Source organism: Clinocottus analis, unplaced genomic scaffold (assembly GCF_023055335.1).
Source record: "Clinocottus analis isolate CAN_PGR_092001 unplaced genomic scaffold, fCliAna1.0.p SCAF_13, whole genome shotgun sequence".
Lineage (NCBI taxonomy): Eukaryota > Metazoa > Chordata > Actinopteri > Perciformes > Cottidae > Clinocottus > Clinocottus analis.
The window spans coordinates 8,278,054-8,294,328 of NW_027175854.1; the positions used below are offsets into that span (position 1 = coordinate 8,278,054).

The 16,275-nt window shown below is 39.9% G+C and overlaps 3 protein-coding genes across 4 annotated transcripts in view; all 3 read right to left on the reverse strand.

Annotated features, from left to right (window-relative positions):
- Positions 1-538: 538 nt before the first annotated feature.
- pmchl (pro-melanin-concentrating hormone, like) lies at positions 539-880 on the reverse strand. Its single transcript, XM_068574192.1, has one exon. It carries the CDS (start codon positions 878-880, stop codon positions 539-541), a length of 342 nt encoding a protein of 113 aa, XP_068430293.1.
- Positions 881-976: 96 nt separating this feature from the next.
- spag8 (sperm associated antigen 8) lies at positions 977-9,941 on the reverse strand. Of its 2 annotated transcripts, XM_068574364.1 has the most exons (7): positions 9,762-9,941; positions 9,024-9,183; positions 8,742-8,787; positions 7,208-7,322; positions 5,664-5,726; positions 5,171-5,282; positions 977-1,109 (listed from the first exon to the last, which is right to left on the reverse strand). In XM_068574364.1, the coding sequence occupies exons 1-6, from the start codon at positions 9,828-9,830 to the stop codon at positions 5,175-5,177; spliced, it is 561 nt and encodes a 186-aa protein (XP_068430465.1). In that variant the 5' UTR covers positions 9,831-9,941; the 3' UTR covers positions 977-1,109; positions 5,171-5,174. The 2 variants fall into 2 exon arrangements, with proteins under 2 accessions (XP_068430465.1, XP_068430464.1); XM_068574363.1 differs by lacking the exon at positions 977-1,109 and having other exon boundaries at positions 5,107-5,282.
- Positions 9,942-14,663: 4,722 nt separating this feature from the next.
- npr2 (natriuretic peptide receptor 2) overlaps positions 14,664-16,275 on the reverse strand; it is a 44,881-nt gene continuing 43,269 nt past the window's right edge. The window contains exon 22 of the mRNA XM_068574716.1: positions 14,664-15,229. Coding sequence (XP_068430817.1) covers positions 15,167-15,229 — 63 coding nt within the window. The 3' untranslated portion in view covers positions 14,664-15,166. The remainder of the gene's footprint in view (positions 15,230-16,275) is intronic.

Consider the following 16,275-nt stretch of genomic DNA (forward strand, 5'->3'; position numbering starts at 1 on the left):
CCCCTTTCTTCCATTCTCCAATGTCTAGTTTTAAGTCTTAAAAAAGTAGTTCAACATTTTGGCTTTCTTGTCAGTGTTGGATGAGAAGATCGATTTCCACTTTCATGTCTGTGTTAAATAGCTGAAGCCTAGAGGTGATTTGCCAAGCTTAGCATTACGATTGGAGGCAGAGGGAAAACAGCTAACCGACCAGTACTTTTCAAGCTTACAACCTAACACATTGTATTTCATCCATATACAAAAGGAAAACTAACAGAGACAATTCTATTACATGCTATAACTATCACACCAGTTCTTCCATCTAAATCGGAAAGTAGAACTGTAACCCTCATAATCTTAGTTTTTAGTGGAAGTGATACCAGATACCAACAGACAGATCCCAAACATGCACAACACATAAGGCAGAATTCAGTAGTTTATTGATCTGATCTGCAATAATTTCAATATAGATACATAGATTTTTGGATTAAGTTGAGGCAGGAAGAGGATGTGGTGGTCGTCCGCTGTTTTGGCACCTCAATGAGTGGAGCAAACTGTCCTAGACTTCCCAGCACGGCCGATACACCCGTCCCACCATGCACCTCATTGTGTCCCTCCTCAGAATGGGGATGTTCAGGTCCTGGCCGGCGTCTCTGTGCTCGATGACCTGGCCGTTGTCGTCGGCTCTCCGCTTGTAGGCGGACAGTCCGCTGTGCAGCACCCGCAGGTCCCTCCACAGGCTTGGATCAGCGATGACGATTATCCTCGGGCCACTGTTTTTGCCCGCTGCCGCCAGGTCTCCGTTGCCGAGGGCGTTTTCTGATGCCTCGTTGCTCAGCAGCGAGGCGAAGGTGTCTTGCTCCAAGGAGACGTCGTCAGTCTTGCCCGTAGGCAACGCCATCGAGAGAGCATAGCAGTGGAACAACAGTGCTGCGGCGAAGATGACGGACACGAGTGACTGTCTCATGGTGAAAAGCTTTCAGGAGGTGCAAAGCGTTGTCTTCGGGGAAGGGTTTCTTTCCAGTGCCCTTTGCTTCGTTGTTCTGGCCCAGAGATCGCGTCGTCCTCTTTTATATCATTTTGGACGAGCTGGATTGGCCACGTTGAATCGTTTCTCATCATTGCTTCTCCTGTTGTGCCCAGAAAATTAGTTAAAAGCATCATAAGGCAGTTGGGCGAGAGTCTTGCAGTGTTCAAGAGTGTTGTTTTGGTGGAACGTTAATTAAAGTCATCTCCAACACAGTGACTGACAATAGACTCCGGATGATGAAACAGTGGGAATTCTTTGAGCAAGTGACACCAAGAAAGACATTACTCTAAACTGACCGCCTTTTAAAACAACAAGGAGGGATTACTAACCCACGAAGCTCTTTGTGCTGTCAGGTACTCAATGACAAGAGCTGTGCTCTCGTGGCATTGTTTGTAACGATGTTCAATATGGGATTTCATTTCGGATTAGTGCAACAACAACAAAAAAGCAAACAGACGTTTCCAGAAGTGTTTGTGTGTTCGTGGCAGCAGCTCCTTGTCGACGTGTCAAAGTGAAAGTGAAGTTAGGAAATGTTTCTTAGGTGAATATAGAGTAGATCTGCTCCCGAGGCCCATGGTGAAAGTTGAATTGATCTCCTGCTGGACCGGCATAATTACAATCTTACCTAATTACCGTTGCCAGATGGGTGCCGTAGGAGCTTTGCACACCTGGGCTTGCATGAGATCCATGTGAAATGAGTGAATGTAATTCATGCAGGTGGCATTTGAGTCAGATCAAACGTGTTGACAAATTCACGCTTTTATTTGAGGTTGGGATAATTTACCATCATTGGCTTTTCCAAAGTCTGAAAGAAGCAGTGATATTCTCCCACCTTGGGAGCGCAGGCTGCGAATAACAAGCTTGAGAGCACTAAAAACGTATGACACTTAACACTTTTTGCACAGTAGTTTGACAGAAAATATTTTACTGACATGATTTGCAGCACATTATAAAACTTTGATGGCTAGACATATAATTTGATGTCATTAACTTGTTAAGGTTATTTTAGTCCTGGTATTGTGCAGCCGGGCAGTTCAGATGGGAAGTGCTGTCGACCATTTCTTCTTGAAAGCCATGTCTGTGGTTTCTAAAGTCTGGTTTAGGGAATTATCTACACCCTGTTTTTATTACTGTCTGAAAGGCCTTGTGTGGTTTCCAGGAGACGGACGGTTTTGTTTAAATCTTATCTTTCATTCCTAGATGTCAGCTCATCATGTGTAGCCCGTCACTGATGGGACAGGTGTTAATAGCGCAAAAGAGCTTGTTGCTGGTTTTGGACGACAACCGTATGGATCTAAAATAGAGGTGTTTTAGGAATGAGCAAAATTCTTTTTTTTTCCCCTAAAAGGTAATATTTTTCACCAACTCTTAAAATTCACATGATAAACCTGCCAGTAACAAAATGTGACCTCTCAGCTAAAACACAAACAGTATAGAATACTTACTCATTTATTTGCATTGTTATCAACTACATACAATTTTGACACGTTTACAAAGTAAAAACAGCCATTATTTGAAGTTTTGAACTTAAGGTCAGAGATAGATTGAGAATGAAGGAAGGCAAATTCATTGAGTTATTGTTCAGTTTACGCAACTAGCCACGTAAATACGGTGGGGGTATCCGTGTTTCTGAAAGGCATAATCAAAATAACATAATTACCAATGTAACGGATGGATGTCAAAGCAAAAGCACACTGCGGAATAAAGGCTGGAAAATGTCGCTGGGCAAAATTTTTAGGGATCAATGTTCTTTTTAGCAACTAAAAACACTTGAAAGTAAAACAACCATGGCAGCAGTTAGAAGATGAAACAGGACTTCTGGTCACTGGTGCTGATGTTACACACTTGGTACACCTCCCTTCCTAGAGGTGTGTTTTGACTCAATACAACACAAGTGGAATTGAGGTAGCAAGAGACTGCGTTAAGGATAACATTTCTGTCCACCATTCTCGATGCAAATCGACTGAATCCTACTTTGGATACCAGTTTAAAAACAACGCATATTAATACAATAGCCAAATAATTTCTCTTGCATTTCTGAAAAACAAATAAGCACAGAAGCAGGGAACATTTCTCCTGATTTGCCCTCGGGTGTAAAAGGCAGCAGTCGCCCTCTGAAAGTGTGTGTGTGCCAAAGGTGGTGCTACGTTTCGTCAAGAAGAAGAAAAAAAGGGTTTTCTAAAAGCATGAGGCAGAGATGTGCCCAGCTGACAGAACACCAACCAAAACACCAGGCCTCGACGTAGGTGTTTGGAGGGCATGTGTAAAAAGATCCAACCGTGTGCCGAGGGAAGACGTACATAACACCAGCACAGCGTCGCTTCTCTTTATTACGACACCGAGCAGCGGACCACACGGCACAAGCATAAGTGTTATTCCAGCTAGGTAAATACAGGACAGATCTAACAGCAGTGACTGTATGGACAGGCACAAATTGAATTATGTTGTTGAAATTCCAACACGGCGGGTCCAGCCAGCTGGTTCTGAGGTCTGACTGATTCAGATCTCAGTTTCCGTTTGCTCACAGACAGGTTAAGGAATTCTGTACCGCAACATGCACAGAGGTCTTCCCTTCACAGGGGCAGGAAGTTCTGGTGGAAACTCACTGCATGTTCTCAAACAAGCAACCAGAGAGGTCTGGTGGAAAATCCCTCTGTAACTGCGTGTACTCACGCAGCATTGTATTTAAATACTTTACTTCAGTATTTCCATTATGGGAGGAGACTTCATACTTTTTCTCCGTTATCTCAGATATCGCGCTCACAAGAATAGGGCGGTCATGAGGTTACAGTGACCTTGACCTTTGAATAACAGTTTCCCAATTGTCAGCTTAAGAAGGAGTAGCAAGAATGCTGCAGTAAAACCACTCTGTCAAGTACAATGTTCCTGGATGAGATTGATGCAGCTGTACAGATGAACATATTAATTCAAGCGTAGTACAATGCACAATGGAATTAGTGGAGAGAAACACAATGGCAAGGCCTCCTGGTTCACTTCATACAGAGTTATTTGATCAATTGTTTAAATAGAAACTTCTTCAGTGGCAGTATCTTTCGTATTGCATGAAGGCTAATCATTACAGCACCCCTGCTTGCTCCTGATTAGTTTTCTTGGATCAGTCAGCTAGTTCAGTTAGTTTTCTTGGTCGTCACACATTCCCTGTGTATGATTTGTGTCGTGATGATAATAATGATGGCATACACAACCTCAGACCCACTGTGAAGGCTTTCAGCTTTTTGAGGCTCATGTATATATGATGGCTGAGGGTGTCAAGAGTTGGTCTGGCGGTCAGGATGTGGCCGCAGGGGAAGATGAAAGTGAAGAGGAAAGTTGATTTTGGATCTGGTGCTCAGGGTGATTTGGCCAAAACAATGAGCATTAAATACGTTTCCAAAAGTGGGCGCTCATGTGAGCTGCGAGACACAGATGTACAGCTTCCAATCCAGAAGAAAGAGAGAGTCCAACACATTCAGATCTCATCAATACATCTGCAGAGATGCTGGTAGTCATGGAGATAGTTACTAACATGTAATCACAATGTGGTACAAAAATAGCAACATCAGCGCTCTGCCGGCTGGAGACCGAGGGAGTAAAAGACTTCCTCTCAGCATCATGCTTTTCGATGGAGGGACAGAATAATGAACTAAATGTAAGGGGGAAATTTTGAAAATCTTCCGCATCCAGCTCTCACTCGTATCAGACTACACATAAGACACTCCGACAATACTGTGCTGGGGAATGTGGCTCCAAGATACCCGAAGACGTTTGAGCTTCAGAGATGTTTGACTTGCTCTTTATGCACTTTTTGCTCTGAGAATAAGTCTTGAGCTATGTGTGGACTACAAAAAGAGGGACTTATCCACTATATGTTGCTACTGCAAGGGCCTGAGAACCTAATTTCTGAATCAGCTTCCAGTATTTCCAGGATCATCAAAGACTAAAAATATCGTTGACCAAGTTGCAACTCCATTTCCTCATCCAAACAAGCATTCGCCAGAATTCACATTTTTAATAGACATCTTCATGTCAATGTGTAGATATTTATGGCCGACTTTATGGTTTTCAGATTTGACGACAACTTAAGAATAACAATAACCTTTGAAGGGGATAACTACTTTAATATCAACTGGTAATGAAGTGATGTGTTGTGATGACACATACTATCTCAGTTATCAGGTGGGAGCTCGATTTCATCCAGCCGCTCGCTGATCGGTGTGCTGAACAAGGCCGACTTCCTGAAAGGCGCTTTAAGGTTCTGCACGTCAGTCATACCCTGGGACACAAAACCACAACAACAGTTTTAAAACGGGATCAATCATTTCCTTAATCTCAACGAACATATGTCAAGACTGAGGAATCTGACACAAAATAATAAAGTAGGACACAGAGTGGGAGAGGGAATATAATTAAAATAGTTTAAAACCATCCTCCCCTAAACTTAGGTGGCTGTGTGCAACTTTTCTGACATTAAATTGTGCCATAAGTGACTGAGTGGTATTTTATTAACAAACTGAAAATAGATCATATATTCCCTTTGGCCCATAAAAATATCACTGAAAGCAAACAGTAGATATTGGATGTATAATTCATACAACAGCAAACAAACTGCAATACATGGCACCCAATGTCCAAAAAGTGAAATGGTCTGACACACCTGTATCCGCTGGCAATTGTCACTCCAAAATGTGACGGCCTGATCAGCTTTATAATCATGAACCTGGATATGAGACAACAAGAGCACCTTGTGACTTTTCACATGACATGCCATATCAAAAGTTACCAGAACTAAAAGTTCAGAAAGTCAGATAATGTATGCATTAGATGGCTTTAAACAATGAATGAACCATCAACAGTGTCACTGATTGTTTTTTTCTACCCAGATACATTTGTTTGTTTAAGACCTTTGGGCTCATCATGATTCAGAGTGTGAGCTGATCTTATGAAAATGATGTAGAATCATGCACTGCTGTCAAGGGCAATAATGCCACATTTTTTGTCTTTTAATGTTCTCTTCCTGGACGTCTCCTACTTTTACAGGCTTCTTTATGTTTGTTTGTGTCTGTGGGCCTTGTCTTCCTTTGTTATTGGTTTCCTTTTGTAAAAGAAAACATTTTGATCACAAAGAATGAGAGGAAGAGTTGAGAGGGAAAAACAACAGAACCTGGAGAAAAAATAACTTCAAAGAATTGTAATTTTGTTTTTCATTCAGAGCTGAGCTGTCACGCAGCTCCGTGTGTACAAATACAGCAGTATCTGCAAATGTGAATAGCTGTTTGGGGCGAACATACACAGGCTGCAAAACGGATAAATTTATGCAAATAGAACCATCAAAAAAATGCTGGTAACCTATACTGGGTAGCTAACCTGCTAAAATAAGTTTAGAATATCGTGACACTTGTGGTTTTGGTGATAATGACTGCGATTGACTTGTGCTGAGGGACTCTTTCACATGAATGTGTTGATAGTTGCGTTGGAAAAACCAGGAGTTGACTGAGCCAGATGATAACCAGCTTCAGGCTATCCAGGGTCACCAGTGTGTTGAGCTTAGTGAAAACTGGAAACTCAAATAAAGCCAGACTTAAGGCGGCTCATGGGGATGAGTGGTTGTCCTGCGACCACAATGAAGCCGGTTGATCCCCATAGTCTCCCCATATTTGCATGTCGAAATGTCTCTGAGCAAGACACTGACCCCTAAATTGCTCCCAGGGCGCTTCACTAGGGGCAGCCCACTTAATACTAAGTAAGTGTCAAAATACAGAGAATACATTTCCCCACTAACGGAGTAATAAGGTATTATTCCTATTCCTAAAATTAACCTGTTTGGTGATGCAAGCCACCGAAATGAATATTAGTTACACATGTGCTTTTCCTGCAAGGGAAAATGTCTGCCGATCACAAAGATCTATGCATTAATCAACTAATCATTTTAAAACTCAAACCGGTCTGCAACCGGTTTCCCCAGTTACCCTACAAATGAGTCTGTAATCCAATAGCAACATTATAATATGATTAATGGTGTTTATTTACAATTATAGACATTGGAAAGAGGATTAGTCCTAATCAGCTGCTCTCTCTGTTCAATTGGCTTGTAATTTGAAACAGGCACCGCCAGTTATGTGCAACAGAGGAGATTTACGCTCATCACTGTTCATGGCCTTGCATACACACATAGTTTAGAGTACACGTGCGGACACTTACTTGTGTTGTTTCGGGGGTAAGAGGCACAAATCCCTCGACAGAGAAATCTTTCTGGGTTGTGGAGCAGTAGTCTGTTTCTGGACTCGGTGGGTTCAAATCAGCTTGAACCTTTTCTCTGTGAAAATAAGTAATTATCAGCCTTAGTATTTAGCAGTGTTGGAAGATATACAAGTTGCAGTATAGCTAATCTATATCTATATCTATATCTATATATATATATATATACATATATATATATATACATATATATATATACATATATATATATATATACATATATATATATACATATATATATATACATATATATATATACATATATATACATATATATATATACATATATATATATACATATATATATATACATATACATATATACATATACATATATATATATATATATATATATATATATATATATATATATAAATATATATATATACACATATATACATACATATATATATATACATATATATATATATATATAAATATATACATATATATATATACATACATATATATATATATATATAAATATATACATATATATATATACATACATATATATATATATATATAAATATATATATATATATATATATATATACACATACATATATATATATATATATATATATATATATATATATATATATATATACACATACATATACATATATATATATATATATATATATATATATATATATATAGTGTGACTTCCCAGGATGGGATTAAAGCCTGAATACACCACACAGTCCTGGGAAGGGGGTCTAATCGGTGCAAACAAACGTGTGGGTGAAACAACGGCATGTTGGGCCCTTAAGAGTAGCAATGTAAGAAACACATTATCCCTGAACATGTAATTTAATGTCACTTATCAAAGGTCATCATATAGATTGGAGGAGAACCTTTTCATGTTATGTCAAAAGAGACCGGTGTGATATTTACAGCAAGCCATGAAAACAAAAACAAAAGACTAAAGCCTTTCACTCCTTTAAACCTCTGATCTGGACATCTGTTGGTTAATGTATTAAGAAAGCCAATCATATTTAGCATAACAACCAATCAGCCGAGATAATTGCTCTGAGCTCCTTGGTGGATGGAAACCCTGTTTGAATCAAGCAGTGTTGCCGTGTACTTACAAAGTTCAGGTCATTTAGTGTACGGCTCAAGACTGAGTGATGAGACACTGTCTGCTGGTGGACGAAGACACGATGCCTTGTGTTCTTTACGAGCAGTTAACATGTGCGGCGTGTGCATAACCTCATCTGCGAGGATAGACTCTATAAACAGCATTAGGATGACTGGCCTCCATGTAAAATAACATCATAAAATCTGATTTAAAAAGGTACTACATCTGTGATGGAACAGTAAAACAAGCCCAGATGTGTAAATATTACATCACTTTCCTCTCGACGTGTTACCTTCAAGACATGGTCGGGCCGAGTTCTCCGTTTCCATGTACAACAACCACTTGCAGCAATAACGCAGTGAGCATCGAAAGACTTGTTTCATGATGATTTACCTTATCTTCACAGCAATTTGTTTTTCCAAAAGCTCGACTCTGATGCCTGAACCATGGGGAGAATATAAGAAGAGATGAACGGAGTGTGCATAGCAAATCATCGGGTAAAAGATTTATTGAACAGTTAAATAAAATCCAAAAGGTCAAAGTGTCTCTATAAAACATCTCCTCGTCTGAATAAAAGGTGTGCTACTCTTCTGCGATACATGTCTAGTCTATACATGGGTTACACCGTATTGGTAGGTTCCTCCCGTGGATGGTGAAAGACAGAGAGACACATACCTTGCAGCCTCACCCCTGGACCTTTTGGGGGCGCGAATGTCGCCTTCTGTGTGGTGACACTTTCCATTTTAGACTCCCAATCCATCGTGAGAATGCCTCTGTGTCCGTGCTTCAGAATTTCGGACCTCGTCTGTGTAGTGTCAAGAGCGTCAACAGCCCTCTGTGTTTTAATGGACACAAAGGGTTTTGGACAGAAACAAACACAAACATGTTACATTCTAGAGCAACGCAATGAATACGACCTTTGTAAAGGACAGTGTTTGCTATTAACAATACTGTATCTTTGAAAGAAGAACATCTTTTTTGTGTGCTAAACTATTTTTAAATGATTTTTTTTTTGTCTTTATATGAAGATCTGTAATGGTGACAGGTGACCTGTCACTTTTTCTTTTTACATTTATCCTTTTTGGCAGGTGCTTATTTCACTCCCTGGTAAAAAAAAAAAAAAAAAAAAAATGAAACAACACGTTGGCTGTGGAGATACACAAGCTTACACCCTTCAAAGAGCCAAACACAGGTGCAACTAATTATAGCTATCATGACTGAAATCATGTAGCTACACCACTAATGTGACGCACTGACGTGGTGTGGTGACAGCACACAGAATAACGTCGTGATATGACTGAACATTTAAAATAACAAAAAAACAAGATGTTAATTGAGAAGTCACGGCCGCAGTCTGCAGTGACGTGTGGCTGCTAGCTAACATTTACTCGGCCGCTCGCGCTATGAACTCACCTCTTCCACCCAGTTGCGCAACATGCAACCCGCAACTTTACTTTGCACAGTTTTCGGCTGTTCGGCCATTGCAGCACCGAGATAAATATGACTGTATTATAACTATGAATTATTATACCTCCCGTCCTCTGAGGTAACGTCACTGTTGAGGGAACCGTCGCCGTGACAACGCAGCCAACTCCTCCCTTAAACGGTGTCATCCAACCCGGAAGCTCCACCCTCCCACGTGGCGGGATGGACTCCAAGCGCCCTTCTTTGGCAACACTATAGAATATTATATATCTATATAAAATACTCTATACATGGAGTATACACACATCGTATAACGTTATGCTGGTGGTCATCTATCAGGATGAGCCCTTCAGGGTGAAATTAGAAAAGAATGGTCATGCAACCTTGTGCATGCAGAGCTCCAGAGGTGGACTTGAGCCTCCTGGGTCCGTGTACGTTTTGTTTCCTCCTGGATGCTGGGATGAACACTGGTCCCCCAATTCAGGATAGTTAAAACACCAGAGGAGGATCCTCAGGTTATGTTTAAATATTGATTTGTGGCAAATTAGTGATTGTCCTGGGGTCAGAAACCATTTGTGGATATCATATCTACATTGATTGGCAGTGGTGGAATGTAACCTTGTTACTATACTATAAAGTACAGTAGGTATTTGAGGTATTTGTACTTTACTTCAGGATTTCCATTTGCAGCAGATTTCTACTTTGTTTCCTTATTTTACTTTAGTTTATTTATTTGATAAGATTAGTTGTTTTGCAGATTAGTAATAGAAAAATATAAATCCACAAGTAATTGATGATGATTGTGGATAATGATATGCAGTAGTGCGAAATTATTTAAAAAGAGCCAATCAGATCTTTTTTAAAGATGGATCTGACAACAAACACCACAATTAATCATAACTCCTATTCTTTGGTTTGTAATACTTAATGCTCGAATGTTGGTTATTAGTCTCATGTTGTGATATATACATTGTGTAATAGCTCCTACAATAATGTTAATAATAATAATAATAATAATACATTTTACACAACACATATCAAAACAACCAGCAATGTGTTTCACAGACGTAAAAAGAACAAAGGATAGCACACAATGCAGATACTTGCACATTTCTACATAAATATTTACAAGCACATATGAATAAATCCAAACTGTCATCTCATTTCTTGATATTTGTCTGTGCACGTGAGCTCTATGCATGCGTTAAGTGTCATGAACAAAGTTATCAAAATGTGAATTATTAAGAGAATGACATAGCCTTTACATGTCTCAAAGGAATATGCTCTGAAACACAGTAGCCCACGTAGATTAAATGTTAAGTCATGTCAGTTATTAAAGCCAATACATACACTACTGGCTTTTCATCAATATGACCCTGTCTGATTAAGACACTCTTTTCTGATTTCTTTTGTGAGTAACTGGCGTGTCTGAAATACCAGCCACTTTTATAAAAGAGTTAAAAGGTCTCTTAGCATTGTAAAGTCTCAGGATGAATGATCCTCCTCACAAGCACATCTCTACTTCCTCCCGTCTCAAAGAGACAGCTCTGTGTCCCTTGAGGCGAAATTAAAGTGAACAGAGACGATGCTCCTCGGGTCTGATCACCTGGTCAAATGTCTTCACATCCATCCACTGATTTGATCCGTCCATCATCCACTGTTACAGCCACGGGTTGTGGTGGCAACCGGATGAACATCACCAGTCAGAGTTTATTTTCTTCTTTTATTTATTTTGTTCCTCTGTTACAAAAGGCAAAACACAATTCTAAGCTACAATGGCCCACAAAACATTGAATATTAATAAAACATGTTTGAACATATGGTGTGACGTCACATAGTATCCTCATGCCTTAAGCCACTTCGATTTGCTGATGACCATGCGAGTGCAGCTGAAAGCTCCAAAAGAAGCTAGTAAGTGGACCTTGATTAGATCAGTGTGTCATATACGCTGTTCACAAAGTCAGAAATGAATTCCATGCTAAAAAAAAGTGCATTGTTTGCCAGAAAGAATAAAATTGATCGTGTGTATTATATAATTTATAAGAGGTACCGTCTTCTTATGGTTCCATCAGTTTTAAGCAGTACGTGTTTACAGCATTCAGCTAAGAATTATTAACTCTTAAAAATTCTAAAAGCCCAATGCTTGATTATAACATATAATGGCAGCAAATCCTAACCTAAAGAAAAAATAGAATCCAGCATTCTTTGCCAAATCCACATAACTGCATGATTTTGTTTTCCCATTACCTACAATCTGCAATGTACTTCCAAAGCGGCACATTTTCAACGAGGAGCCGAAGTGCAGCAGCTCTCGTTATACCTGAAGGTGAATGTCCTTTGCTGCCAAATCAAGTAACACAACATCATTTAGGTGGTAAAAAAAAAAAGGAGGTATGTATTTGCTCAGTAACCTTGCTGAGTCACTTGTTCATTTAGAATCACATCCCATTTAAAAATAGCAGTGGAGTTTTTTTTACTGGACAGCCAAAAGGTCTAAAACAGACTGTCAAATAAGACACACGACCTATATCTGTCCACCCATCATTTGATAGGGATCTGTGATTCTGCTTGCTGTACACTACAAATAGGCAATCATTTTGTTCACTCAAAATAACTACACTACTAAAGAGTTTACAATATCATGATGTTATGTGTGAAGCTGTAAACAACTAGAACAATTATCAAATACATTTATTAGTTTATGTTCCTTGCCTATAAGGGCCTACTTAAAATATTTGATATTAATGTAAGAAGTACATTATTATCAAATATCTTACATCTTATATATAAGATGTAAGGCCCCAAATTTGGGCTGTTACCAGTTGCTACAAATAAACATACAAACTAATGTTTTGATGTACGGGCAGGCACTTTCCTAAAATACTTCTTTCACACAGCCATTTAGAAGGACTTCAGCCATCAAGTAATAATTTAAATAAATAAATAAATAAATCCTGTAGCAATAGTATAGGTTCATGTCTGGACACATGGTTTTTCACCGCAGATGAATTCTTGAATTCATGTGCAAAAAACATTCATACCAGTAACAACATTTTCTTTCATAAAACTGCTCAATTTGCTCAAACGAACTACCCAGTTTTCCAAAAGCATTGACCTGTTTTTAATCTGCATAGATTAGGATAGGACATGTACTTTATACATACCCAAGGGGTGATTTAGTTGTGTCAGCAGCAATCAGAGTAAATAATAAAAGTGCAAAAATTATATTATTATATAGTATATGAAGTGTGTTAGTACATATAGTATATATACAGTGAAAGCGGTGCTGGGGTTATTGAGGATCTGGCCAGGTGTGATTTATCATACAGTCTTATTGCAATAAGACTGCATAGTGGACAGGTATGTTCTCCTGTATCGGTCCTTGTGACAGCGGAGCTGGATGAATCTGTTGGAGAAAGTGCTTCGCTGTCCCTGCAGATTGAAACCTGTGAATCTCTTTTGCAGGTGTGACGTCTCTCCAACTGTCCCAGAGGCCGACCTGGCCGACCTCAGCGGGCAGTTGGCTGACAAGGAAGGGTCACAAGCTTGATTAAGCTCCACCGGCCTTGCAGGCTGCAAAAGCTACTCCTTGTGTTTACCCCAACATCTGCATCCCCTTCTTTTGGTTTTGCACAGTCGACTCTGATGTGCCTCACATCCGTGTCCTGCTTCCAGTCGCTGGTCTACACGCTCCATTGTTCATTTAAGACTTTAGTTTAATAAATGATGTTTAGTCTTAGGTGAACCCCCCTCTTTGTTACATCCCCTGAGCCAGTTCGTGACACAGGTTAACATGAAATCACCCGACAAGTTAAGATGTTCTCGGTTTTTATGAAAAATATGCGATTTAAAAAAGAATTTGACTTATGCACACTTTATTTATTTTTTTCTTTCTGCAGTATTCTTGAAGAGGCTTTGTGCATGCACTTCAAGGTTCTCGGCTGTATGGAAAGGCAGAAAATAACAAGACGTCAGCCGTGATGAGCTAGCAGGTCAGAGCGGCGTTCAGCAGAGACCTTCACTCTGCTCGCTGTGGCTCCAACAGGCATCGTGAGGAAGTGGGTGGTAATTACAGCTGTGGAGGAAGAGGAGGCAGGGGAGGTGGGAGATGTTCTCCTGCAGAGATAAAAAGGCACAAACACACATAGCCACCGACTCAGCGCCCATGCCCCCGCAACTGATAATGAGCATCTAATGAGCGGTGATGTCACTGTAACACAAACGCACAGCTGCCCCGCCACACCAACTCGCCCTTTCTCCTCCCTTATCTGTCCACAACAGCTTGCACTTAATTATGCTGCACACACTTAATGCTCGGCTTCTTGTGTGGCACACTTGTTGTGCTTTAAATAATGACAATGAAATAATCCTGGCGGCGATGTGAAACGTGCTCCTGGATCAGATAAACCTTTTTTTATTTAATTGCCAAGCAGGCGAGGGCCGAAGCGCAGAGTTGATGTTTAATTTGATCTCCAAGGTGCAGCTTCATTGAGAGAGACCTTCCTGAAAGGTCACACCAGGTGATGGCCTGCTCCTCTGCTGAACTTAGCTCTCTCTGTGAGCGCTTTGAAATGTGCAATTCTAGCGGGTCATTCAATATGTTAGAAAGGAGGGGGGGGAGGAAGGTCATTCATTCTTTCTGGGTTAAAGTCGGATGAAAACTTTTGGGTGAGTGTCGTCGAGAGGATATGGCCCAGATACATTCAAAGAGCTCACATCAACCAGTTCAACATGAATGTGTAAAAAAGAACGGACTCATTGGGGCTCTTCTCTGCCTTTCTCATGTTACAGCCTTCTGTGGATGTGAATATCAATAAGTAACCAGACTCCTCACCAGGAGCATAAAAAAACTGCCCGCTCCATAAATGGAAAAAGAGTTTTTTACTCAGTTTATTCAACAAAATATCTTACAGTATCTTGGATATACATATATACATATTATCTTGTACTGTGTAACATGGTTTATGAGCCCCTGCAGTGACATCAATTGTAACGCTGTGCCTCGAAACCTCAATGGACGATTCAAGGAAATATTCTTACACCGTTGACTCCCAAACACGTTATACAAATCTTAATATAGAAAGCACAAAAAAATTTAAATTTATCAGTGAAAATTACTCAGGACAGAAAGGTTCTTCATACAAAAGAAGAAAAAAAAAACTTTAACAATATTTAGTCTCTTTTTTTGTCTTTTTGTTTTTTTGCAGTTACAGTATGCAGGTAATAAATATACCTGGAATTTTCTCCTGTTTTGTGTCGTATGGTGTCGTTCTCCTTTCTTCTGTGCGGAAATCACCAATAAGGACTTATTCTAGAACAAATAAAGAAGTGGCTCGGCCACTGGAGCTCCTGCTGTCGTCTCCACTGCTGCTGCCACGTTATCAGCAGGCCTCTCAGATAACATACACATCAGTCTTCTCCCCAAGAAGCCAATACGTTCTCATTTTGCCTTTGCCCTGGAAAAACACAGAAATCAATAGGGTTATCAATGGGCATGAAGTGGAAGGGTGATATCCTCTATTAGGCTGCCCTTCACTTCAGTTACTGCAGCTCAGCTTCCAGCTCCAGCATCAACGAACGAAGCACCATCAGAGGAGCGTTAACCACATCGCCACAGTGCCAAAACATGTGTTGCGAGGCATAGTTGTTGCGTGGTTGTTGTTCAAGTAGCCTTTATTAAACTATATTAGCCGGGTTAGCTGCTTTAACTTGCATCCATGAACTCGCGTGAATTTGGTTTCGAGTCTGCGTCAGACTTCAACATCAGACCGGAGCACGAGAGAGGAAGAACCCCAAGATGGCCGCGCTGCTGAGGACATAACCTCAATGTCCTCACTGGTATCTATATCCCTGATTTTAAAGAATGAACAATTTGTCTTTGAAATAGAATAAAATATCCTCAGTAAGATCCTAAAGTAAGAACACGATACTGACAATAATTTGTAGCTGCGGTCTTCAATTCAGGAAGCAGCATAGGATTCTTCAATTCTTTGAACATTTGTTAACAGATTGTATAGATTGTAAAGCCCTCCGAGGCAAATCTTGTATTTGTGATTTTGGGCTATACAAAATAAACTGAATTGAATTGAATTAACATAGTATGTTAGTGTCAAACATAAAATTACAATAACCTTCTTTTTCAAAGTTATTCTGTCAAGTATGACGTCTTAAACTACATTTGTTTCATCTAATTACAATACAAATGAAGTAATCTGTCTTGTACCATCTCAGCCAAAAGCTTGTTCACACCTTGTGAGTCTGTGTGTGTGTGTGTCATCATGCAGCGTGTTACTGTAGCAGGAACCAGTAGAAGTCCGTGGACATTACTGGGTGTTTAAATGTCTGTCTGTGGACAGATTTTGTCAACGCGATCGCATCACATCGGTGCGGAATGCAGTCACAGAAACGATTTTACTTCGCAGCTGGTGGGGATCCCGTTGCAAGACAGTCACTCGTTCCATCTTGTTTCTGAACAATCATTTCGAGAACATTTGCAAAACAA